Source organism: Sebastes umbrosus, chromosome 12 (genome assembly GCF_015220745.1).
Source record: "Sebastes umbrosus isolate fSebUmb1 chromosome 12, fSebUmb1.pri, whole genome shotgun sequence".
NCBI classification, from domain to species: Eukaryota; Metazoa; Chordata; class Actinopteri; order Perciformes; family Sebastidae; genus Sebastes; species Sebastes umbrosus.
In genome coordinates this window covers 9,009,649-9,034,546 of record NC_051280.1, presented here as the reverse complement: position 1 = coordinate 9,034,546, position 24,898 = coordinate 9,009,649, and the positions used below count along the sequence as shown (strand labels likewise).

Here is a 24,898-nt window from a genome sequence, read left to right as displayed (position 1 = left end):
ATCAATTTGTTCACAATGTTATGAAACTCAAATCTGCAATAAAAGCCTGTCAAAATGAGCAGATATGAGCCGATCAAAGTTTCCTGAGTCCTTCAAATACTAAACAAACCTTCCTGCACCTTTTCCTCCCTAAAAGGCAGACTCAAACATTCTTCTCTATCTGAATTCAGAGAAAAACAAAACACTTTGCAATATTAGTAACAGAAGCAAAACAAAGGCTAAAACCATGTGTGTGTGTGTCTACTGGCTACTTACTGTCTGTACTTCCTCTAAAAAGCCAGTAACACACGACACATGGAGAATGCCTTTGTGAAAACACTAATCCCTCAAAGACTACATTACCCATCTCTCCTTGCATCTCCATCCCACGTTAACAGTGACAGTTCGGGTACTTTGAAGTGGGGTTGTATGAGATACTTATCCATAGTCAGTGTATTACCTACAGTAGATGATGGTCGGCAATTGAAGCCGTTGTATCCATCTATGCTCTCTTCAAAACCACCAGACTCCATTGAAAAAAACTGTAATTTTACCTCGCAGAACACTGGATTTGCTCGTCTACCGTTTCCTCAATTGGATAGTTTATTTGTGCTATTGTGTGACTTTGGTGAATCTGAACTAACCAAAGTCACACAATAACTCAAGCAAACTAACCGATCGAGGCAGCGGTAGACCAGCAACTCCTGTGTTTTGCGAGGTAAAATTACTGCTTTTTTCCAATGGAGTCTGGTTGCTTTGGCGAGAGCATAGATAACAGCTTCAGTCAGTCCCTGTCGGAAACATAGACTGTATAGCTGTCTCACAGCAAGGTAACCCGCTGAAAATATTCTAAATATAGCGTACGCTTAAACTGATATTGATTTTTTTAGGTGGCTGAAATACATTTTGCTGCCGGCCCCGTCCACAGCAGGTAACTCCTGTCTGCTTCTCTAAACTGGGGACGTGCCGACCGTTTTCTACTGTAGGTAATACACTGACTATGGATAAGTACCTCATACAATCCCACTTCAAAACACCCAAGCTATCCCTTTAACTGTGAGTTCAGAGTGGCCACCACCGAGGCAGCATCGATCTTTACTAAACTACAAGTCGTGTACTTTCTGTCTTGTCAGCTAAACTATAAGATGGATTGTAGTGCAAAACATTACAATTTATACAAATGTGTGAAATAAGCCGTTCCAGCCACTTTAACACTTTAAGGCAAAGGAATACAAACTGATATGATCCACCACCACACATCCACCTACTGCTGGCCGCATAAAATCTGCACCTTGTCCAGTCGTTACAGCAACACGCCATATTTACATCATGTGCTTTTGTTTACCTCAAGTCAACTCGTCACTTGGTAATAATACCAGTTAATAAGAATATAAAACTACTGTACCTAGATCCAAACTAAGCTGAAGAGACGTGAGATATTGTTATCCCTTTTCTGTAAGCTAATGCAGAGATACCAAACCGTCGGGCAACTCAGACAAACTTAGTGTACAATGATGAGTTTTCATCAGGAAGCTGTAAAGCCCTCAATAATCATCCTCCTTGTAAAATGTGCAACTGCTACCAGAGGGCTCTCTACCTCGAAGGCACCTGCGGGGCACAGCTAGTCTAACGGTCCGAGGAATGAGGTAGTCTGGGTCAAATGTAGTAGACAGAAGGGGTGGTAGGAAGTGGGTGATTCACCAGGCCTAAGTGTTAGTGTAGTTCATGTCATAGTGTACAGTTACGAAACAGGAGAAGAAAGAGGGAAAGATAATACTGGTTGTTGAGAGAGAGTCCATGCATCTTACATCAGCAGCCAATAACTCCAAACTGCTGCTGTTTGCTGCCCCCTGGTGACCAGATTGGTACTCTGCATGTGTGTGTGTGTGCTGTGAATGTGTGTGTGTAGGATGGGGGACCACTCGGACTCTCAGCAACAGCGCATGCGAGGAGGCGGCAACTCCGGAGGCACTTCCGGTTCAGGCTGCAGAGACAGGATGCTGTTGGAAAGCTCATTGTTGGGAACTTCCAGAGGCATCTGTTGTGTCAGGAAGAAGAGGACAAGTCAGGAAACACAGGGTTAATGCACTGAAAATTCAGGCAGTGTGCTTAAGTTGGCATCCACAGTGACTTATTGAGTGCAACGGCTGAAGAAGCTTCAATTTGTGGAAAAGAAAAATAAGCATTGAGGAGCAAATTAATCACAGTGTCTTGATGATATTCCTGTGGCTGTATGAGGTTTATGAAACAGAGAAGTGCTCTGAAAACAAATATTCTAGGCAGAACAAGAGCCACAAAAGAATGTGTGTACAAAGAACGGTCAAGTAAAAGTGTATTTTTACTGTAATAACTTTATCTGATGAAAATTTAGAAATGCTGGCGGAAAGTGTCGAATTTAGACTTCTCATTTGGATAGAATATTGGCCAATCTGATGGGCTGATATTAGCTCATCACATATGTATCAGTATTGGCACACGTCGACCAATACGTCACAAGAAAGTACAGCACGGAAATGTTAAAGATACATTTGTTTGGAATTTAGAAACAGTGTCGCTATTACATAGTTTGTCCTGTTTAACTAGAAAATGTCCTGCTCTGCACATATCTTGGTCACAATTCTTTCATAACCAAATCTAAGGAATCTTTAATAAAAATGGTTGTTCATATTATGCTTTTTTTGTTAAAAAAATGAACATCAACTATGTTTACATGCACAAACTGTTCTGTTTTTTGTCCTTATTTCAAAAAAAGACAATATTCCGACTATGCTGTTTATATGACTAATGAAAATGATTATTCTACTAATATTCCTGTTTGCGTGCATACTCCGATTACATATTCAAAAACCTGTTGATATCCAAGTCTTTCATAATTTTTAATGGTAGGTGTGTTTCTCAGAAAGAGACATAACTGGTTGCTCTATGTACTCAACCGTAAGGCAAAATGTGTTGGGTACTCTTAGAAAAAGGGGAAAAAAATCAGGATAGACAGGAAGGCAATCCAGGCACTCCAAAATATTAAAACAAGTGGCAAATGAGGAAGGTAATATATTAAAAAGCCTTTATTATAGTGGCTAAATCATTTATAAAGTTCGTCAGAGAATTCACCCGTTGGAAGCCCTGATGAAGACCTACAGTACATGCCACTATAAAAAAGGCTTTTTAATACATTTCCTTCCTTGCTTGCCACTTGTTTTAATATTTTGGAGTGCGCGGATGCCTTCCTGTCTATCCTAAGTGTGGTTCTCCTTCTTTTCTTTTGGGCATACATCTCTGCTTGGTTTGTGTACAACACACAGAGCTGGTCATAAACAGGCAAAATGATGTGTGTTGCAAACTGCTGTAAAAACCCAGACTGAGACACATATTCCGAATGCGCTGTATACATGTCCAAAGAATGCTCCTGAAACCTGAATAATATCGGCATATCCCACAGGTCTTAATTGGAAAAAATGCTCCAATCGGAATGAGGCATATGAAATATATATGAAATATTGGTCTATTCAGAATAATAGTGGAATATTAGTGTGCATGTAAATGTGGTCACTGACTAATTCATCGTTATCAGATATTTGGTCAGGCTCTACTGATGGCAAACCCACCTTGCTAAGGATGTCATCCACAAGCTTCAGGAAGATCTCGTCCACATTAAAATTATCCTTGGCACTAGCTTCGCAGAAGCGCATTCCACTTATTCGAGAGCAAAACTGCAACACAAATAGAGAAAAAATTATCTTAATGTCAGCAAAACAATCAATCCACAGGAGCAGAAGTGAAGCTGAACAAAACAGCTGGAAACTTCATGAAAAAGTCTCACCTTTAGATTTAATGGAATTTTTGGATAAACTTGCTGCTGTGCTACACAAAATGTCAGTTCCTGGAGGAGGGCATCCGTGTTATCAGTGTGTCTTTGAAGCACACAAAGTCTATGTTCAGACAATCAACTGGCACACTGAAAGCATCCATCTGCCCTACATTCCACATTATTTAGGATATTTTAGTTTTATTTCCCTGCAGTCGTAAATTGTGACTGAGCTTTCAAGATGCTCTGCTCATAATACACATTAATGCATCTATTGTTTGTATTACTGCATCTTCTTTTAGAGAATTTGATATCAAATTTATAGAAACAGAGGATGTGGTTTTGTCTTATGATGGTGAATGGGAGCGTTTGTGTGCCGAACCCACCCTCTCTCCCTGCTGTCTGGAGATGATACGATCAGTCTCACAGTCCAGCTTGTTCCCGACCAGGAGAAGCTCGGCTTCCTCTGAGGCGTACTGACACAAAACAGAAAGCAGAGAGGGGACACGTTAAAACGTCATCAGCCTCACATTTTATAAAGGTCAAACTAGATTACTGCAATGAAATGTGTTCAGCATACTGTCACCATGAAAACTGGTTCTGCAACTAAAAGAGAACTTCACAAAAATGACACCTCGATGTTGTTATTCTAAAAAACTAGACATTTTCTTACACATGGGTTTGTCAACAATTTTATGCAGTGTGATTTAGTGACATAACTTGGAACATAAAAGTTCCACTGTGGTGAATTTACCTATAAAACTACAGCTGATCCATTTTTGTGTGACGTTTGTGTAATGTTCAAAATTAATAAATATAAGCCACTTGAGACTACAAGTTTTGAATTGAAACTACAGCCCAACTGATAAATTAACCAGGCTGATATAAATATATCAGTATGGGATATATAACAAGACTCTCTCTTTTGGCTGTTTATGTGCCCCTGTACTTGTCTTCACTTGTTCTGAAAATACTTCATCAAACAATATTATTATATTTTTTTAATTTAAAAAACAAGATACTGAGGTACATAAATACCAAATATAGGTTGCTTGTTCACAATTGATAGAAAAATAAAGGGAACATTATGAAAAAAATGTTTATTTGTTATGAATTGTGTAAAGAAAAAAAATATTTTTAAATTCTCAAATATAAATATTGGTATTTGTTTCAAAACTCCAGCATAGGTCAGGCTATAATTGAAATAGTGTTTCTGCAAAATGACACATTAAAAAAAACACCATATGGCTTTGTACCTGCTGCCAGTGCAGGTGAGATTAATGACAGAGGTAGAACTGAAGGGTCAATATCAGGGGAAGTAGGAGTGGGTGTTATTGGATTCAATTCTTATGTAAATCTTAAGTGCCAGATGCGTGACAGAATCCAAGGAATTGTTTTGCCACCCAACAAGAGAAGAGTATAGCATTTTAACACTTTCTAACATGTCAGGCAACTGGCATATGATAATAGCAGAAAAACACCCCCAAGAACTACCCAGAAAAGGCCCATGTTACGTAATTCCAGCAGTCAGACAGTTTGTTTACCTTGTCTATCATTTTCATCCATTTGGGCAGGTCGTCAAAGGTCTCCTGCTTTGTGATATCATACACTAGCACTATTCCCTTGGCGCCTCTGTAGTAGGCTGATGTGATGCTGTTGAATCTCTCCTGGCCGGCAGTGTCCCTGGATGACATGAATGAAACCCAATATAATTAAAACTCTTGTCTGAATACCAAACAGCTGATTGACTTGATTCGATCAAAAGGTATTTTTCATTCATTAAAGATGACTATGATTAATAGGCCGAAGTTTAAAAAAGAAAAACTAAGATAAACGACAAAAGGGGCAAGAAGAAGCAATTTTGTGACAAGTCATAACTAATTCAATGTCATTAATCAATATGCTAGCAATACATTCATTAGTTAGTATGTACATCATTCATTTTAAAACACTGAATCGTTGAAACATTGTGTGGCTTGAATCTGGTATCCACATTATCATCAGGTATCTAGCTAAAACAAAATAGACATCTGAAGAGTTATGTTCCAAAATGAGATGGCATCCTATGTACAGATATAAGCAGTATACAAACATTTCATAAATGTTTACGACAAATTATAATGTAAGCACATACTGTATAAGTGTTTATTAATGTATTTGTCAACAGCTAGAACTCCTCCTGTGGGCACCAATAAGTGGAGGCTGGTGTATATACAGAAAATGAAATACAATATAGTAAAAAAAAAAAAAAAACTGTTGTAATAATGTTGAATATATTTTCAGAGGAGATGTTATAATTGTTGAAAATACTGCACATTAATAAACACTTTAAAATGTCCTTATATCTGCTAACAACTACATTATAGTGTTTGCCATTACCATTTATTAAATGTTTAAATACTGCTTATTAATGCTAAAAGTGTTACCATTAACTCAAAATGAGCAGCTATTATAGCTTGATCAATAATTACAGGCACTTGAAATTAAACCACACTAAATAAAGTGCATTTTGAAAATGAACTCTTCATTTTAACAATGTAAAGTGAGCAAAAATATGTTTCGATCTATGTTATGATCAGCTGATCATGTGAGTGTGTGGGTTAGCAGCAGCATGATAAGCAGATTGAGCTGCACTCACAGTGCAGTGTTACTGTACCTTCAGCCAGCTAGTCTCTCCCTGTTCCCATTGTGAGTCACAGTCAGGCTTATGAGCAGAAGAGCGGACAGAGACACAGCAGCAAAATGGCGGGTTAGGTAAGGCCGGGCGTGGTGGCAATGATGGAGCTTGATGTGAGCAGTTCAACGTGAGAGACAAGACACATTGAGGTAGGGCCATCTTGAACGGAGAGGTCGCAGGGCGGGCAGAGGAACGGGGGTAAAACGGGATGTGGTAAAGGGTAGATGTGAAGGGTGGATGGGGTGTTAGTGAACAGGACAGATGCGTTAGTGAAGTAAGCGATGAAGTTCCCACGTTTTAGCCCAACACAATCAATGCAGTCAAAAACTCAGTCAGAACAAAAGCTTTCCTAACTGGAACTTGTGGCATGTTAATCGTTGGACAAAAACTCTAGACGTTTTCAAAATGTAATTAAGGCCTAGTTAAAGTCACAAGACACAAGACGTAGAGCACAATACTTTTTTTCTGGGAAGGATAAACTCTTTTAACATTTCTTCTGAGATCATGACTCTCTTTTACAGATGTTTTATTGAATCTGTTTTAACCTTTAGTATTCTTGATTGGTTTGAAAATCTAAATCTGTCCAACAAGTAAAGACTTGGAAGTTAAGATGGCCAGTAAGATTTCGGAAAAAAGATGTGGAAAAATATCAGTAAAATAAGTATCATGTGTGTTTTCATATATGCGTCTACTTGTAAGTCATTAATACAAATCAGGAGAAAAAGACTAAATGAAAGAACAACAGTACCTGATGTAAGCAAGAATAAATTGATGGCCAACATTAGATAAGAACATGGTGAGCATGATCATGTGCTGCTGCACACGAAGTCATATTCCCACTAAAGCCACATGTTTTTAATATGGGGCTTCAGATAAAAGAAATACCTCGTGGCAAAACATGCAATGATGTCGTTATTAAAAAATATTATTTACACAAGACATGCTTTACTGTACAAAGCTGAGAGGCAGCAGTAGTTTTTGTTAAAGCAGGCTGCAGAGCGACAGGACAGACACAGGAAATGCCCCATGCAGAGGAGTAAAGGAACTGGAGACTTCTGTCCAATTACTCACCATATCTGTAGTCTGATCTTCTTCCCTCTCAGCTCCACTGTCTTGATTTTGAAGTCAACTCCTATGAGGGGAAATCAGAAACACACATGTGGACAAGTACAAGTACAAGCATTTCCTGTGTTTGTTGTTTTTTTGATTGGTTGGTTTTAGAACCAACAGCATGAAAAAGAAATTGACGGTAATTCATTGAAAAATGTAATGGTTGGTAATTTGTGATCAACGTAACACAATATCAGTGACGAGCGGTGTCACTGGAATGACAGGGAACAAAATGGAGCTCTGCCATAGCAGCTGCTTGTGTGTGACTATTTTGGGATTGGATACTATGACTGACTGACTGTTGTTTTGATCACGGGACTGTTTACCCAATTCTCCATATGTAGGGTTTTGAGTATTTTAAGCTGGCAGCATTTATAACCATGGCACAGCACTTTGTCACATGGCTCTCTTGTTTTCAATAAAAACAAATAAAACCACTTTATTAAAGTGATAATGTGCTTTTATGTGGTAATATATGTAATGTGTCAGCTCTTAATACACAAAAATGGCTAAACATAAAATGTCTGTTCAGAAATGGAGATGGCACTCAATGATGGCACTCGATGGGATAAGACTATACACTCATTCTAAAGTAATACAAATCTATTTAAAATATTATTGAAAGAACATCTCCTAGCTGAACAGCTCTCTGTGTCTGCTGATATTTAGCCAACATCAAATCATAAAAGGTTTAATGTTGGATAAATACAAAGTCCCGTTAATACTTATGGTAAAAGAAGTTGTTGCTTGTTCTGTATTTTGACATAATATGCTATGGTCCAACCACTAATGAATCATATTTACCTCTATACTCTGTGAATAGTAATAACTTGAACCTAGGTCCTGTGTTGTGTGTTGGGTTGTGTCTTGAACATTGTTGTGTTGCTGTCTCTTTTGATGTTGTGGTCATTGTTGGTAAAGACTGTAATGTGATTGTGTCCTGAAATGTAGCCTAAAACAGTTCAAAGTGATTTAAGTGGACTCCAGGAAGAATAGCTGGGCTTCAGCCACAGCTAATGGAGATAAGAATAAAAGAGAAAAAGATAAAGATTCTCATTTAAACTAAAAAAACAGGCTCATCACCAGCAGTAAATTAAGTTAACTGCAGCTGTCCAGTAATTAGTTAACTTAATTTCAAGTAACTGTGTTGGTGCTCTAAAATCCCTGCTAGACATCCCATCCAACAGCCTCAAATATGCAACATCCACCCAAAACACTCCTCCTAGACTCACATGTGTTTGTCTAGTTGCTTCATTGCAACATAGTTTACTAGCTAAGACAGTTTAGTTAGCTAGAACAGTGTTGTTGTTACAGTTAGCTTAAGTTAGCTAGCTCCAGCTAGTAGTGTAACCTCTGTTCAGTCCCTCCACAGTTATATATAACAATATGTTTATAATGTCTCCAGCTGTTGGTAGTTTATCTCCTCCAGTAAATAGACAGAGCCCTGCTGCTACATGCTGTCAATACAAAGTTGACACAAACAAGTCCCGTAAATGTCTCCTGTCCTCACCTACGGTCGACTTGCAAGCTTCGCAGAACGTGTCGTCGGTAAACCTCTCCATGATGCTGGTTTTACCGACACCACGGGAGCCAATGATGATGATTTGCAGTTTAAAATCAGCGGGTCGTGGAGGCATCTTCCTGCGGCGCGACTGCGCCCCCAGAGCGGGGGACGAGTTGTTGGAGCCGCCGCTGACACCACCACCACCGGCGGCCCTCCGCGGGATGTCATACCTCGGATCCATCAGTAACTACACATTGGTAATCACAAGAGAAACACACAAACTGCGCCTAAACTGTTACACAACCGAAACTATGAGCTATTTACAACTTTCTTTGGTGTCAGTAGAAGTTGGTGAAAGTTTGCTCCTCAGTGCCGACAGTTGTTGTTGTTCAGCCATTAGAGACAGGAGCCCTCATGACGTCATCCACCACATCACTACACACTTCCGCTTCCGGCGCTTCTTTCTCATTTTCTTTATAACTTATCATTATTTTATAGAACAAAAAAAGATTCGTGGTTTGTAGTGATTTTAGGACACATGAGCTGTGAGAAGCACAAAAACAAAAACTTATAAAAAAATAAAATTAAAAAAAACTGACAATAACCTGATATTTTAATTAATTAATTACTTAATTCATTCTCACTGTGCAATATCATTTTCCACTTGTGCAATTTTGTTAAGTCTGTTTATTGTCAATACTGTATATACTGCTCCTATATTTATACTTCCTTCTATTTAAATGGTTAATATTTTTGTTACACTATGTTTAGCTCTTTTTTACTGTGTTAGCTGATGCTTCTTGTTTTTTACACTATCCCTTTTGCTGCTGTACACTGCAAATTTCCCCACTGCGGGACTAATAAAGGAATATCTTATCTTATCTTATCTTATCTTTAAAAAATGTAAATATAATCTCTCCACCTAGTCCTATATATATACATATATATACATATATATGTATATATATGTATATATATTAACAGAGGTACAAATAGAATCTTAAAAGACAAAATCTCAATTGCTTTTTTTTTTTTAAATATTGGGTATGATGGTGCTATATTGTTTGAATTCATTAATAAAATGCAGGAAAGTTGGCTTCAGACCATTTTTTATTGTGAATATAACATTTTACAAAAATAATAAATAATTGTATTATATACAGCATGTTATTTCCAATTGTATCTTGACTAAAATATATCATTACATCAAACATTTTTTCCAACATTCATCTCAAGTTTCTACCGTATTTATCACACATTTTCTAAGATTTCTCCCACTTTATATCCTCAAATGAGGAAGACCAAAAATATATACTGTAGATGAAGGGACAGAAACATAACTGAGTGTATTCCTAATATGTTTGTGGGAGCACTTATCTTTCACTATAGGTCCCACGTGCCACCACGTTGAGTGACAGCCCTTTCATTTGCATAATGAGGCAGAAATGCATAAAGAAATGTCAAAGGAAATGTGTGAAGAAATGTCTAAAAAGTATGGTATATAGTATATAAGTTTGGGGAAATACAGAAGTGGTGCAAAGGAAAAATCGTGCATAAATAAATAAATGCATGAAGACATAAATAAATGCATACATTTAAAAATAAATATAAAATGAAAAATGAATGCATACATAAATAAATCAATCAAATTAATGCAGGAATAAATTAATCAAAAAAGTAATACAAATATATACATAAATAAATTAAAGTAACAATTAAACAGAAAAGTAAGTAAGCTGGGGAATTAATACAAAGATAAATAAATAAAGAAGCAAACTAAACCAAAAAATAAAATTATGTCACACTTTATCAATTAATTAATGGCTACATTTATTTTTTATATTATTTTTGCTACATTTAAAGGGACTGTTTGTAAGAATCAGAAATGCTTGTTAACAGCGACACCTGTGGCCGTTAAGTCAACGAAAGTCAGCGTTGGGCTCGCACATGCTCGCTCTACATAGACATATTAACTGTGAGGCAACACGTCAGCTAAAACCACAATATCACTCTTTATTTCACCTGCTTGGCAGTAATGTTAGCTGACCAGACGAAGGTCTCTCCATGAATCACTGCTGATCCTAGTGTTGGCTTTTGCTGCTTCGTTCTCCCGACCGCGGCCGGAGGGAACAGGGCAGACACCGGCAACCGGTCTGAGACAATAACGTTTCTCGCTGCGGAGCCCCGTCACTTCACAAGACACGGGAAACCTCTGTTGGTCTGGAGGAGCTGCAGCATTTATTTCTGCACAAACGTCCACTGTACATTCACTAGATATTCTCAGAGCTACGAAGTCTTCTACAGTGTGTAGTGTGTGCGCATGCACGTTAGGTGGAGCGAGCTGAGTGAAGGCAGGCAGAGGAGCAGAGTACAACAGAGACTCCGGCCCTGGAGACCAAAGCTACGGTCTCCCCTGCGTCCTCCGACCGCGGCCAACACTGTTTTGCAAGACGGGCTTCCCTAGATATAACTTTGCGGTTTTGGTGCTTCCGTGTAGTTTGTGTTGGAGTCTGAGTCTGAACAGCGTAGCCACATGCGAGCGCGCATATGCGTATGCAAGCGCGCATACGCCTTTGCGAGCGCGCATGGGACACCAACCCGGGTGATTTATACATCTAAGAAGTTACAAACAGTCCCTTTAATGACATATTTATTTATTTATTCATTCATTTACTACTGCTTGAAACTGTACCATAATTCTGTCATATAGTAAATAATTAGTTGGGTCAAGGTTTTTTTTGTTATATAGCCTAAAAACAAATATCACAACAGCCAGTGTTTCGCATTTCTTGGTTAGGGTTAGTTGTATTTTGTCTTCGGCGGCACCCGTAGCCTGCGACATTGGATGACGTAGCGCCCGAGGAGGAGTTTCCTGCTAATCCAAACATCGACGAAGCAACATCATCCATCCATCTCTGTTTATCGATACCAAATCACACCTCATCGAGCTACCTAACAGCATGGCTGCTCAGAAGATAAACGAAGCTCATGAGCACATAGCTAAAGCTGAGAAATGGTGAGTTATGTTATATAATGTCGCTTCTTTCTTTCCCCGGAAGGAAGAACAGTGTGTTGTATTCCTGATGCTACAGCAGCTAGCTGTAACGTTAAAGGCCACTGTGGCATCTGTGCGACACAAACTGAGTGTTTTCTGCAGCGTCAGTTCATTATAGGTGGATTTAATACGCAATAAATGAGCCACAGTGTTTTCCTGTTTTGTAATTGTCAATAAGAGATCTCAATGAATCATTTTTTATGGGTATTTTTAATACCTTTTTTTTAGCCTGTGTTCACAAAAGGGGTCAAATACTGTTGGTAAGTGACAATTAACCAATAAGCCACTACTGTAAACCTTCAGGTCTGATCACTTACAGGTTGAGAGGGAGCAAAGATAGCTTTTTGTCAGATTGACCATGATCCTGTTGTTTGTCAGTGATGGTCTACTACTTTTTATTCACAACTCATTTGTCTTGTAAACAACAAGGTTATGCTTTCTTTCATTTCCACTTTGTAAATAACATTTGTTGTCATTGTGCTCTGCTCCAGCCAGTTCTAATGATCCTCCTCCTCATGTTGTTGTAGCTTAAAGACAGGTCTGACTAAGTGGAAGCCGGATTTTGACAGTGCTGCGTCAGAATACGCCAAAGCAGGTAACCTAAAAATGAATTATTCCTTAATATGAAGTAATCATTTCATAAATATCCCACATTTTTGTATCGCTAACTAACTGTCTTATGTCTGTTTTGTAGCTGTCTGCTTCAAGAATGCGAAGCAGTATGAGCAAGCAAAGGATGCTTACCTGAAGGAAGCTGAATACCAAACAGAAAACAAGACGTATCCTCTCTGGACTCTGTCCACAGTTGCATGACATTACACTGCTGTCTGTTTTTGTAGTTTCCTTAACTTGTCCTGCAGGCTTTTCCATGCTGCAAAGTAAGTATATTGTGTTGTAACCACTAGTATTAAGCCAGCAGCAAACATTAAAAACACTATTTTATTCTAACTCTCCTCCTTTTTCTTCAGGGCTATTGAACAGGCAGGTATGATGATGAAGGTGAGAGCAGATTAAACATTGAACTCATTAACCGGTAAGGCTTCTGCAACAGAATTGTAACTGGGCTGTGTTTGCATTTCAACAGGAACAAAAGAAGATGCCAGAAGCCATCCAGTACATAGAGAAAGCCTGTATGATGTACATGGAGAATGGGACTCCTGACACTGCTGCCATGGCTCTGGACCGGGCTGGAAAGTAAGAAATATTAGCCCTTATTTTCTACACTTAAGGACGTTTGCTTAGATTAATGAAACATTACTCAGCAGTTAGCTGTTAGTCTTATTATCTGTCACTGTACCTTCTAGTTCTAATGAAAATCCTGCCACTAAAAAGGGAATACTGATGCAGTGCAAGATATTAAAAAGATTTAGATTTTTCTTGAATCTAAAAGCACTTTCTTTCATTATTCACCAGACTGATAGAGCCTATAAACGTTGAGAAAGCTGTGGACCTGTATCAGAAGGCAGCTGGCGTGTTTGAGGTGAAATTGAGCTTCCAACAAACCCCGAATGAATCATTTAATTGATACTGATTTTATTTCTTTTCACTTATTATAACCATCCATGTTTTCTGTGTGTAGAATGAGGACCGCCTGCGTCAGGCAGTTGAGCTGCTGGGGAAAGCCTCCAGACTTCTGGTCAGGTTAAGAAGGTAAAGGAAATGAAGATAAGGTGGAGGGGACGCTGATACTAGTCCCCTGTGCTGCCAACCTGTAGGTGGTGGTTGATAAAACACAGCATCAGTTATAGCTGTATATTGTGCTGTTTTTAGCAAGTTGAAAGAGAACTTTTGTTCAGAAACTCCACTTAGATCCCTCAATAATAAAGCTGATTCAAATGGTAAACTGCCACTGTGACAAATGGAAAAAATAGCCCCAAAGCTGTTTATTTGAGTCTATAAATAATGTTAAACTACAGACAGTACTTGCTTCCTCACGGTGTACTCGTCCTCCTCACCAGGTTGGATGAAGCATCAGTCGCTCTGCAGAAAGAGAAGAACATGTACAAAGAGATTGAGAACTTCCCCATGTGCTTCAAGGTGGGTTGTTGATTTTAAATTCTCTGTGCAACTTAATCAAACTGAATATATCATCACAGTCAGCTAGAATTTCCAGTTCGGCAACGTTGTGTTGTCTCTGCGGGGCATAAACGTTGACCTGCAACCTGTATTCCTGTCAGCTCATCAGTTTACCACAGCAGTGTCAACACAGCACTGTTGTTTCAGTTTAAACTAAACATATTGAACATCTGGACATAATTGTTGGAATATGTCTAGAGTTGCAATGGCTAATCGATTAAAGTGTCAACTATTAAATTAATCTGCAACTATTTTGATAGTCGATTAATCAGGTTGAGTTATTTTTAAGGAAAAAAAACATTTTCAGATTTTAGCTTCTTAAATGTGAATATTTTCTGGTTTCTTTACTCCTCTATGACAGTAAACTGAATATCTTTGAGTTGTGGACAAAACGAGACATTTGAGGACGTCATCTGGGGCTTTGGGAAACACTGATTGACATTTTTCATAATTTTCTGACATTTTATAGACCAAACAAACTAATGGATTAATCGAGAAAATAATCAAGATTAATTAACAATGAAAATAATCATCAGTTGCAGCCCTAAATGTTCCAAAATACAACAGTATGGCACTTTTTTGAGTTTTTGGATGATTATGGAGTTCTGTGGCCGTAGTTGTTAGTAAGTTGTTTTGGTCTCATAAGGGAAACCATTAATAATAGTAAAAAGTAAAAATACTGAGCAGCAGGCTGGAGGTCCTACCAGATGTTTAGGGGCTGTTCTGGAGCTAAACCTGACCTTTGACCTCCTCTGAATGGAAACTCATCAAAATGTAATAAAACATGATTTATTAGTTGTATATTAATCATACATGTTGGTCTGCGCTTTTCATTCTTTAGAAAACAACTGCTCAAGTGCTGGTTCATCTTCATAGAGCGGACTACGTAGCAGCTGATAAATGTGTCAGAGAAAGTTACAGGTATGTTTTTCTTTATTATCACATTGACATTTTTATAATCTGTGGCCTGCTGGAACTACAAGGAGCCAAAGTTTTGTTATACATGGCATTAAAACTCTACCAGCAGACAACTGATTTCCTAATAGTAGTCAAACAGTAAACATTCCTGCTTCACAGACAAAAGTCGATCGTATTCAAAGGCTCTCTTGGGAGTTTGTTTACCCTTGACATTTCCTCATGTTCATGGTGTAACACTTAAACTGAGGATCATTACATGGAGTGCTGCTTGGTCCCCACCAGTCTGCCCGGGTACAGTGGAAGTGAAGATAGCGTTGCCATGGAGACGCTACTGCAGGGCTATGACGAGCAGGACGAGGACCAGGTCTACCGTGTGTGCAACTCACCTTTACTGAAGTACATGGACAATGACGTGAGTATTGTTGACTCATAATTACAAATAAATGTGACATTTTTCTCTCAAAAGTCAAATTATGAATGAAAAGAGTATAAGGGAAAAGCTGCTCTTCCTGTGGAAAAAACTCAGATCCACATTAAAATACAAGGAGGGATTTAAATTACCATCAAGTTCACTGAAAAACAGTAAGGTAATTGCAGCTATAATTATTACTGGGGTGGGGGTAAAAAATTACTCCCATGCGTGCTCCGAATGGGATTAAAATCACTGACCAGCGCAGGTCAAAGTAGTTAAAGGGAAAATTTTCCAGCTTTTGTGGATGTCCAATCAGTACTGATGGTAAATGTGGTCAAACAATAAACTCGTCAGTGTGTGCTATATTGACCGAGAAAGCTGAGTTCTCCTGCTGACAGAGCAGTGCCAGCAGTGGCTACATGTACCATGATGCATTGCACGCGAACTTCTGATACCCGGAGGGTCCCCGCCGGCCATATCTTCTTGCAGGGCCTCAGCGTCTCTCCGCCCAAGCCCCCATGAAGTGTGCCGGGCTTTGAAGCAAATTTTCGTAGTGGCCAAACGGTAGAATTACAACTTCTGTGTCCGTCACGTGATGCCATTGGGCCCAAAAGGACTTTTTCCCATAGATTTATATTGGAAAGAGACGTCTGTAACTCGGCGGATACTTTTTTTTTTTTGGTAAATCAACTTCCCAGTATGAACACTTGATTAGCTCTTATTTAAATCATTAAGTCCTAAAAGTTGTAAAATGCACTAATAGCTGAATCCAGAGTTATTTTCCTTTCCTCCGTTCATGTAAATGAGACCCAGACCGAGGCTGGACCGAGGTCTGGGAGGCAGAGTTAAAGGAAACACTACTGCGCCTGCTCCATGGGCCCAATGGATGCGGAAGATCGCCGAATGATCCGGGTACCTTATCACTCGGCAGTCGAGCCATTTTGGCTTCATGTGCCACTGATCAACTCTCATAGGAATGAACGGGAGCCCGCCTACAACGCTGTATCTAGTTCTTTTTTATACATCCATGCTCTCTGCTGCATTTCTTTTTTTTTGTTTTAAACTTTATTTACACAGTGGAACTAAAGTTTAGGAAGTTCAGTTTTTGAGTGGCATTTTTGAGACTAGAAATCCAAACTGAAATAGCAGCTTGTAGTTCTTCCTTGCATCCAACTACATCACTGTCACTTCAAATGACAATGTGCTGGATGCAGGAACAACAGACTTTGCAGCTGCAAACTTTCTCGGTCAATATAGCACGCACTGAGGAATTTATTCGTAGAAATAGAATAGGAGCAGGACGGACATTGAGCTGTGTGCTGTGATCATTTGACTAGTACTAGGGCTGTCCCGAATACCATTTTTTGGGCTTTGAAGCTTCGCTGAGAAATATTTGAATGTATTCGAAGCTTCGAGGAGCAGCGCAGCAGGCCGACATGTCTGTCTGTCTCCATCTCCCCCGTTTCAGTGCCGCACTACTGTACACACACCCACCTCTACACACAACAAGCAGCCATATCTGTCTGAGAATAACTAATAATTATTAATGTTGAATATGAATCATGAATAATGTTGAGGGATTATTCCTATTTCATGGGCTATTTTGGGATTGATACATTATTATTACGTACTTGTTTATACATTTAAAGGGACTATTTGTAACTTTCAGAAATGCTTCTTAACAGCGACACCTGTGGCCGTGAAATCAACGAAAGTCAGCGTCGGGCTCGCGCTTGCTCGCTCTAAATATACCTGAACGAGCATCGCTCAAAACAGTGAGGCGACACACGTCAGCTAAAAGCACAATATCACTCTATATTTCAGCTGCTTGGCAGTAATGTTAGCTGACCAGACGAAGGTCTCTCCATGAACATGATTTAGATCTGGTCCTAGTGTTGGCTTTTCCTGCCTAAGTGCAGGCTGATGCAGCGGAGCTCTGCAGCGTGTCTCCTCTGCTCTCTCCACCCGCAGCCGGAGAGAGCAGAGGAGACACCGGCACCCGGTCGGTAACGAGAGGGTAACATAACTCTCTGAAGAGCTCCGTCACTTCACAAGACACGGGAAAGCTCTGTTGGTCCGGAGGAACTGCAGAATTTATTTCTGCACAAACGTCCCCTGTACATTCACTAGATATTCTCAGAGTTAAACTAACTCTTCTGCAGTGTGTAGTGAGCGCGCGTTCACGTCTAGAGGTGGAGCGAGACAGCGAGGACGAGTGCGCATTCTTAGTGAAGGAGAGCATGCAGCGGAGACGAGGCTCCAGCCACACGCGGGCGCGCATATGCGAACGCGCATGTGTAACGACCCGCTACATTTATACGCGTACAAAGTTACAAATAGTCCCTTTTAAAAAAAAATTTAAAAAAAAGTTAAACAAAGCATTCGAATAGTGATTTTGAGGTCGAATACCATGGAAATGGCCGAAGCTTTGAAGCATTCAGGTCAGCCTCAACTAGTACAAAAGAAAATGGCGATTCTTGTTAGTTGTTATGGTGACATCACACGTCAGTGGGGCTGTAAAAGTTTGTTGCTCCGCCGCTGGGCCAGCAGCGGAGGAGTCACAGAGCCGAATCGACGTCTGTTAAGGCCAATTCATACTTTCTTTCTTACTTACTTATAAAAGAGACAGCCGGCATGGTGGGAATACGCCCACACATACACATAACAGAAAATGTGGTCAATTGTAGTAAGAAGCTGATGGAGAAAAATACGTTTTCAGGGTCTTTAAAATCTGATGACTCACTTTATTCCCCGGTGCCTCACACAGTACGCCAAGCTGGCCATTTCCCTGAGGGTACCTGGAGGAGGAGGAAAGAAGAAGAAGGCTGCTGCTGCTCCACAAGGCGGCGCTGATGGGGCGCCAGCTGCCGGCGAGGATGAGGATGACTATGAGGGAGGGTTGTGTTAGCCTTCAGCCTGTTCGCATCTGCTGCTCCACCACTACACCCTCTGTGTACGAGTTAAAAACCTCAACAAAACCCTTTTAGCTCCAGATGTGTGGCTGTTAAATCTTTATTGTGCAAGAAATAAGAAAAAATTTAAATTAAAAAAACCAACAACAGTTACAGTCGGTGTTGCAGAAGAGTCGACCCGAGTTTAAGCAGCCTTTTTAATTTGTGTTTTTTTATTTTTGGTGGAGCCTCAGTGTAATGAAAAATCTTCAATATTCAATAATGTATGAAAGCCTGTTGTATGTAAATGTCCAATTATTTCTTGTCTCTGTGACGCTGTAAACTTTGCGCTTATTGTTTGCGAGTAGAGTCTTAAGATTGCTATTATAAGTATATTAAAATCAGAAATACTCTAAATATGTCTAATGATCAGTGTATAGGTGTTTATTTGTACAGAGTTAAATTATTCAGTATTCATGGCTGCAGCCTGTTGAAAATACTACTGGAACAATATGCAATCACTTTGTTAATGCATGTTTGAAATAACGTAATTGTAAATCAAAAATCAAAGCTATGAATTTGTGAATATCAAGGCTTAACAATATTGACACTTCAGCATCAGCGCTTATTCAAGTTGTTCAAGAAATTTAACAACAGTACAATTCCTGATGGCGCAGCTTGTAGCCAATTGTGGACCGTTTTTAAGGTGTGTGTGTTCTTCACCTTAAACAAAAAAAAATAGTCATGGTCTTTATTTCCAATTTCCACAGTACAATCATCCAATTAAAGCAACTAAACATAAAAAAGGGACCATGCATTCCCCACTGATTTCCTCTTTGATGCTGAATTTGTGATTTAGCTTATCGCTTATCCTGTAAATGTGAGAAGTTTATTGGGGACAAAATCATTTACATGCCAATTAGAATTATTCTGATACCACATAACTAAAAGGTGATAAAGGGATTGTTTACATTTTTTATTTGTGCTGTTGTTGCCCACTTCTGTCTCCAAAACTTTGCACATGCATCAATAAACATTTCCATTGTGTGGCAGTTTATGGTCTCTGTGCATTTCCTTAAACGAGTTAGCGGAGAGATTTTCCAGACTAACGGCGGCTGCAGACATCTGCAGCAAAATGGCCTTTGACAGACATGAAATGACTGTGTAGCTTCCCTATGGACCTATTTATCTGTGATGAGGCTAATGCTCTCTCCCTGTTAAGCAATATTGAATGCACACACACATTCATGCTTCTTTTGTGATGACCTCTCATTATCTGCGATGCATCTGTGCATTAGCAAGATCAAAACTGGGCTTGAGTGTACATAAACGTCATTGTTGGTGAAAATAATAACTGTTCCTTGTTTGGGTTATTAACCCAAAAGGTAGCTTAAAGTCATGTGTACAGTATTTACGAAAGACTTCATTAGATCAAGCAATGTGTAAGCTGACATTGTACAGTAGCAGGTCACCACTTTATAATGGTTTATAGTGATAAAATAGAGTTGAGGCGTCCTTTCTAGAAGGCCCTGAGGAAAGGGGAAAAATCTGTTTCCTTCAATAGAATATGGATTTAAAAAGTACAGGAACTTAACGAGATGGAGCAAAAACATGCACTAAGGCACTGGTTCCGGTTCTGGTACAGTAAATGAAATTGTTATTTTTAGGATTAGTATTTAAGATATAAACAGGATAAGGTTACGGTGAAGACATGAACACAAGTTATATTCAACGAGGCTTCCCTCTCTGCTAAACAGCCTCGTCCTGCATTAGAAAAGAGCTAACGGAACAATGGCCAAGCGTCAGTGGAAGAAAACACTCAATTTGTCAAAAAAGAAGCCTATTACAGCTTCAGTAGGCAGAATGTTTTTGGCATCATTGGGCAAAGATTCTATAATAACCTTTCAGCATATTGTAATTCAAGACTTCTGCACCTCCTCATGGCTCTGTTTTCAGGCTTTAAAAAATTTAGCCTTTGACGGGAGACTTTGGCCAATCACAGGTCATTTCAGAGAGAGTGTTCCTATTGGCCGTCACAAACTTTCCTATTGGCTGTCACAAACTTTCTTATTTTACAGCTAAACAGTAAACTACAAGATGTTTCTGAAAACATTTGAGGCAAGAAATAGGCAATACAGTAACAGAATATTTATTCATATTTGATCAGCGCTGCCTAGTTTGACTGTTTAATCGGCGTTCGCGAGTGATTGACAGCTGCTCAGAGACGGCTGGCTCCAGCTCGGCTTTGATTGGTTGTTTTCCTCCGGTCTGTGAAATCTTGCAGATGCCATTAGGGGCACCGGCGGACACCGGAGGACACAGAGGCACATGATTTTTCATGCTCCAGTTCTACCCGCTGCAGCTTTAAGTATGTGTGATAACAGGAAAACTCCTCTCTGATGTAATATTCACAGGAAGTAATCTGCTAAAAATTCATCCAAATTGCTCGTTTTACACAAACTTCCTGCAGTTATTGCGTGGGTTAATTGTACAGTTTCTCAGTTGTTCTGTACTGTTATTGTTATGCATTGAATATAATATGAAATATACATAAAATATGTCACATAGTCGGGGGTTCTCAGTTTTCTCAATGGTAGAAAAGGGGTTCCTTTACGGAGAAAGGTTGTGAACCACTGCACTAATGTTCCTAAAGCCCAAATTTATAAAAACGTGAAGTCCTGTAATTGTCCTGTCAATGCAACTCATCCTACACTCTCTTAAATACTTACATGCCATTATTGTTATATAATGCATTAAAAAAATGATAGCAAACAAATAAGAGAGAAAATTATGTTAAAATAAAAACAAAGTATAGTAAAGTAGTAAAGTAAGTAAGTTAAAGGAGCTATAAATGAAATTCAGAGAAATTCTGGGCTGGGATTGCCTGCACACGGCTCTCACCTCTGTGACGTCACAAGCAAACATGGAGGGGGCTGAGCCGAAATGGCGGCGGCTAGCAGTGCTAACAATGGTAACAATACTGACAGATCTAACAGTGTTAAAGGGACTGTTTGTAACTTTTTACAGGTATAAATCTACCGGGTTGGTGTCTCATGCGCGCTCGCATATGCGCGCTCGCGTGTGGCTACGCTGTTCAGACCGCTCCTCTGCCTGCTTGTCTTCACTCAAACACCGCGCGTGTTCTCGCTCCACCTGACGTTCATGGGCGCTCACTCCACACTGCAGAAGAGTTAGTTTAGCTCTGAGAATATCTAGTGAATGTACAGTGGACATTTGTGCAGAAATAAATGCTGCAGCTCCTCCAGACCAACAGAGGTTTTCCGTGTCTTGTGAAGTGACGGGGCTCCGCAGCGAGAAACGTTATCGTCTCCGACCGGGTGCCGGTGTCTCCCTGTTCAATCCGGCCGCGGTTGGGAGATGATAACGTTTCTTTTCCTGCTTCAGCCCCGGAGGCTGAAGCAGGAAAAGCCAACACTATGATCAGCATTGATTCATAGAGAGAGCTTCGCCTGGTCAGCTAACATTACTGCCAAGCAGGTGAAATATAGAGTGATATTGTGGTTTTAGCTGACGCGTGTCACCTCACTGTTTTAAGCGATGTTCGTTCATGTCTATTTAGAACGAGCAAGCGCGACCCCGATGCTGACTTTCGTTGACTTAACGGCCACATGTGTCGCTGTTAACAAGCATTTCTGAAAGTTACAAATAGTCCTTTTAATGGGGGTTAACTCACACTTACCAGGGCGGAGGGAGGGGAAGAACAGTTGGGAGGGCCAACAGTTTCAAAGGGAGGGAATCACATGCACATGCTGCCGGACCGGCTACCAAAACAAAGAACAGAGAAGCTCTCATTACAACACACAGAGAGGGAGAGAGTAGAAATTACTCTTCTATATCTTTACATAGCAAATAGTTGTTTGCTGCTATATTAATGCTCTGAATATCGCATAGAGAACCTTTAACAAAACAAGGTTGATGCAGCAGGTTTGGTCCTTGGTGGTGGCCATCTTCAAACCAGAGGGTCTCAGGTTCAGTCAGCTGCAGCTGTTTTCCATTAACATCCTGTTGAAACACACAGATTCCCCTCCTGCTCACTCTCAGTCCTTCCCCACAAGCAAACAGCAGCTGAATGCGAAACTCAACACCTTTCCAGATGTTTTATTTGCAGATCTCTGGACCTTCTATCATACCACATTGTCTTAAACATACAGGTACAATTTAACATTTCATTCCACCGTGACCTGTCCCCCTTAAAGTTGTATGTACATGTAATGAAAATTAGTCATGGCAATATTGAAGTTTTTCTATCATGCTACAATGTCCTCTAATGCATAGTTTGGACCATAGGGCTTCGTGTTTCAGCCCTTCATGTGAGGAATCTTTTTTTGTGTCCGCTCGTTTCTTCTTTGATGACTGAATGCACACGACGCACCACAGTGTTCATGAGTGTGAATGTTAAAAACAGCGAGAGGTTCACTAGTGATGTGCAAGAATCCACCACCGAATGCACGTTACCCTGATTCAGAAACAGCCCTCTGCTGGTCTCGACTGCAGCCAACCTGTAGATGATTCAGAACATGGATGATTGGCAATTAATCTCTGTGAGGAAAACAGTCCACAGCGCTGAATGTACTTTCTTAATAGTCTTTCCTGTGCAGTAAACATACTCTGTATCAGTCCATTTGAACAATATCCACATTAAATTTCATGCCATTTAAATAGCTCTCATCTTTTTCTACAATCTCATATTCTTTTAGATCCATCAAAGCCTACATATTATAACATATAACTCCTACAATGAATATCTGTGAAAACAGCTCTTCCTGAGAAAGATATGTAGTTGACAAGAGTTCTTCTCATACAAACAAAATAAGGCAAGTAAAGATTGTCTGATAATGTTTTCTGCGTTGTGTCTCTCAGGAGGCTCCCATGTGGCTTCTGACCTTTAAAAAAAAAAAAAAAAGGGTGGTCTTTATGTTCATGTTTCTTATCTAGAACCGGTCTTTTCTCTTGGTCCACATCCTTCAAAAACGTGGAGGAACAAGAGCTCAATATTGCACAGTCCCACAGTCGAAGCGTTCCAGTTGGGAGAAAATATGAGATTGTGCTCATGTGGTCATTATTGTGCACTTATTTGTTGGTGGGAAGCCCTTAAAGATTAATGCTGCAGCCAGTTTCTCTCCGCCTGCCATGCAAACTGTGAAAATGTTAGAGGCAGGCGTGAAGAGCGATGAGGGCATTTGTGTTTAAAAACCTACCTTTTTGTTAGGGATAAGACTTTTAATAACTTAAGAAAATTGTCCTAAAAGATTCCTCCGTCCCAAACTGGACACCAGCTGCTTATTTTATCCACTGGATGCCAAACTGAGCCAGGTTTCGCGAGATAAATACAGCACCGGCAAATCTGTCCTCAATTGTTAATAATATGACTGTTGTTTTTCCATCAGTGAATAGTATAAAAGTTTATAACTCAAGTGTTTTAGTGTGGAGCTAACACTGTCTCGCTGCTATCAGAGTTCAGTGGAAGAGGACAGGGTTGGTCCTCAGCTGACCTGAATTGGCTGCTCACACCGTCAGAGCGATCACTTCCCAAATGAGCGGCTCCTGTCTGAAAATGTCAGACCTTCATTAGTTTACGCTGAGTTTCACTGAGTTTTCTCTCTGGTCCACTTGATCATGGTCTCTGGAGAGCGGTAGAGGAAGATGAGTTTGGAGTACATGTCCTCCTCCAGGTCCAGCTCCCCCGTCTCTCGGACCAGGAAGATGTCGGTGCACAGCTTAAGGATGCGGTCCACGTTGGGCAGCTCCTCGAACATGATGGTGTGGGAAATGCCGCTGAAGAACTCGCGCACGAACTTGCCGATGACGAGAACCACAGAGGCATACAAGCCCATGATCCTAGACAGGAGAGAGAGAAGGGAAATTAAACAACATATAGAATTTGGATTTCTTTAAATGTTACTTATCTAGCCAGTAGATGGCACACGAATATGGAGGACGGAACCTGCCAAAATAAAAAATAAATAAATGACTCAATAAATAACTAAATATGCCATTAAATGATAAAATGTTACATCAATTTATATTTCTGTTTTAATTGGCTATTTATTTATCTTTGTATTACTTCCCCTATCTATCTAATCTTTTATTTATTTATTTATTTATTTTTTTAAAGTTATTTTTTTGGGGGCATTTTCCATTTTTATGACAGGACAGTGGATAGAGTCGTGAAAGGGGGGAGAGAGAGAGTGGATGCGGAAAGGGCCACAGGCCGGATTCGAACCCGGGCCGCCGCGGTCAGGACCAAGCCTTAATACATGGACGCCCGCTCTACCAACTGAGCTAACCCAGGTGCCCCCTTTTATTTATTTTTATTAACTTTCTATTAAAGAAACGTATAAAGAAAAGAATACGTCAATAAATAAGTTTGGGGAAATATATACAAGGGGATGTGCAAAGGGAAAATTATGCATAAATAAATAAATGCAAAAACAAATACATACAATTTAATAA

At 39.8% G+C, this 24,898-nt stretch overlaps 3 protein-coding genes across 8 annotated transcripts in view; 1 reads left to right on the top strand and 2 right to left on the bottom strand.

The window, feature by feature from the left end:
• Positions 1-1,105: 1,105 nt before the first annotated feature.
• On the bottom strand, positions 1,106-9,505 carry rab12 (RAB12, member RAS oncogene family). Its single transcript, XM_037786588.1, has 6 exons — positions 9,079-9,505; positions 7,530-7,590; positions 5,326-5,464; positions 4,168-4,257; positions 3,582-3,686; positions 1,106-2,017 (listed from the first exon to the last, which is right to left on the bottom strand). Exons 1-6 carry the CDS (start codon positions 9,311-9,313, stop codon positions 1,910-1,912), a joined length of 738 nt encoding a protein of 245 aa, XP_037642516.1. The 5' UTR covers positions 9,314-9,505; the 3' UTR covers positions 1,106-1,909.
• Positions 9,506-11,910: 2,405 nt separating this feature from the next.
• napgb (N-ethylmaleimide-sensitive factor attachment protein, gamma b) lies at positions 11,911-19,479 on the top strand. The gene is made up of 12 exons (XM_037786586.1): positions 11,911-12,088; positions 12,655-12,722; positions 12,822-12,906; positions 12,988-13,005; positions 13,096-13,126; positions 13,212-13,321; positions 13,541-13,607; positions 13,707-13,777; positions 14,086-14,164; positions 15,045-15,124; positions 15,404-15,533; positions 18,301-19,479. Exons 1-12 carry the CDS (start codon positions 12,033-12,035, stop codon positions 18,439-18,441), a joined length of 936 nt encoding a protein of 311 aa, XP_037642514.1. The 5' UTR covers positions 11,911-12,032; the 3' UTR covers positions 18,442-19,479.
• Positions 19,480-22,084: 2,605 nt separating this feature from the next.
• LOC119498077 (piezo-type mechanosensitive ion channel component 2) overlaps positions 22,085-24,898 on the bottom strand; it is a 122,188-nt gene continuing 119,374 nt past the window's right edge. For all 6 annotated transcript variants that reach the window (XM_037786567.1, XM_037786566.1, XM_037786562.1 and 3 more), the window contains one exon: positions 22,085-24,283. In XM_037786567.1, coding sequence (XP_037642495.1) covers positions 24,031-24,283 — 253 coding nt within the window. In that variant the 3' untranslated portion in view covers positions 22,085-24,030. The remainder of the gene's footprint in view (positions 24,284-24,898) is intronic.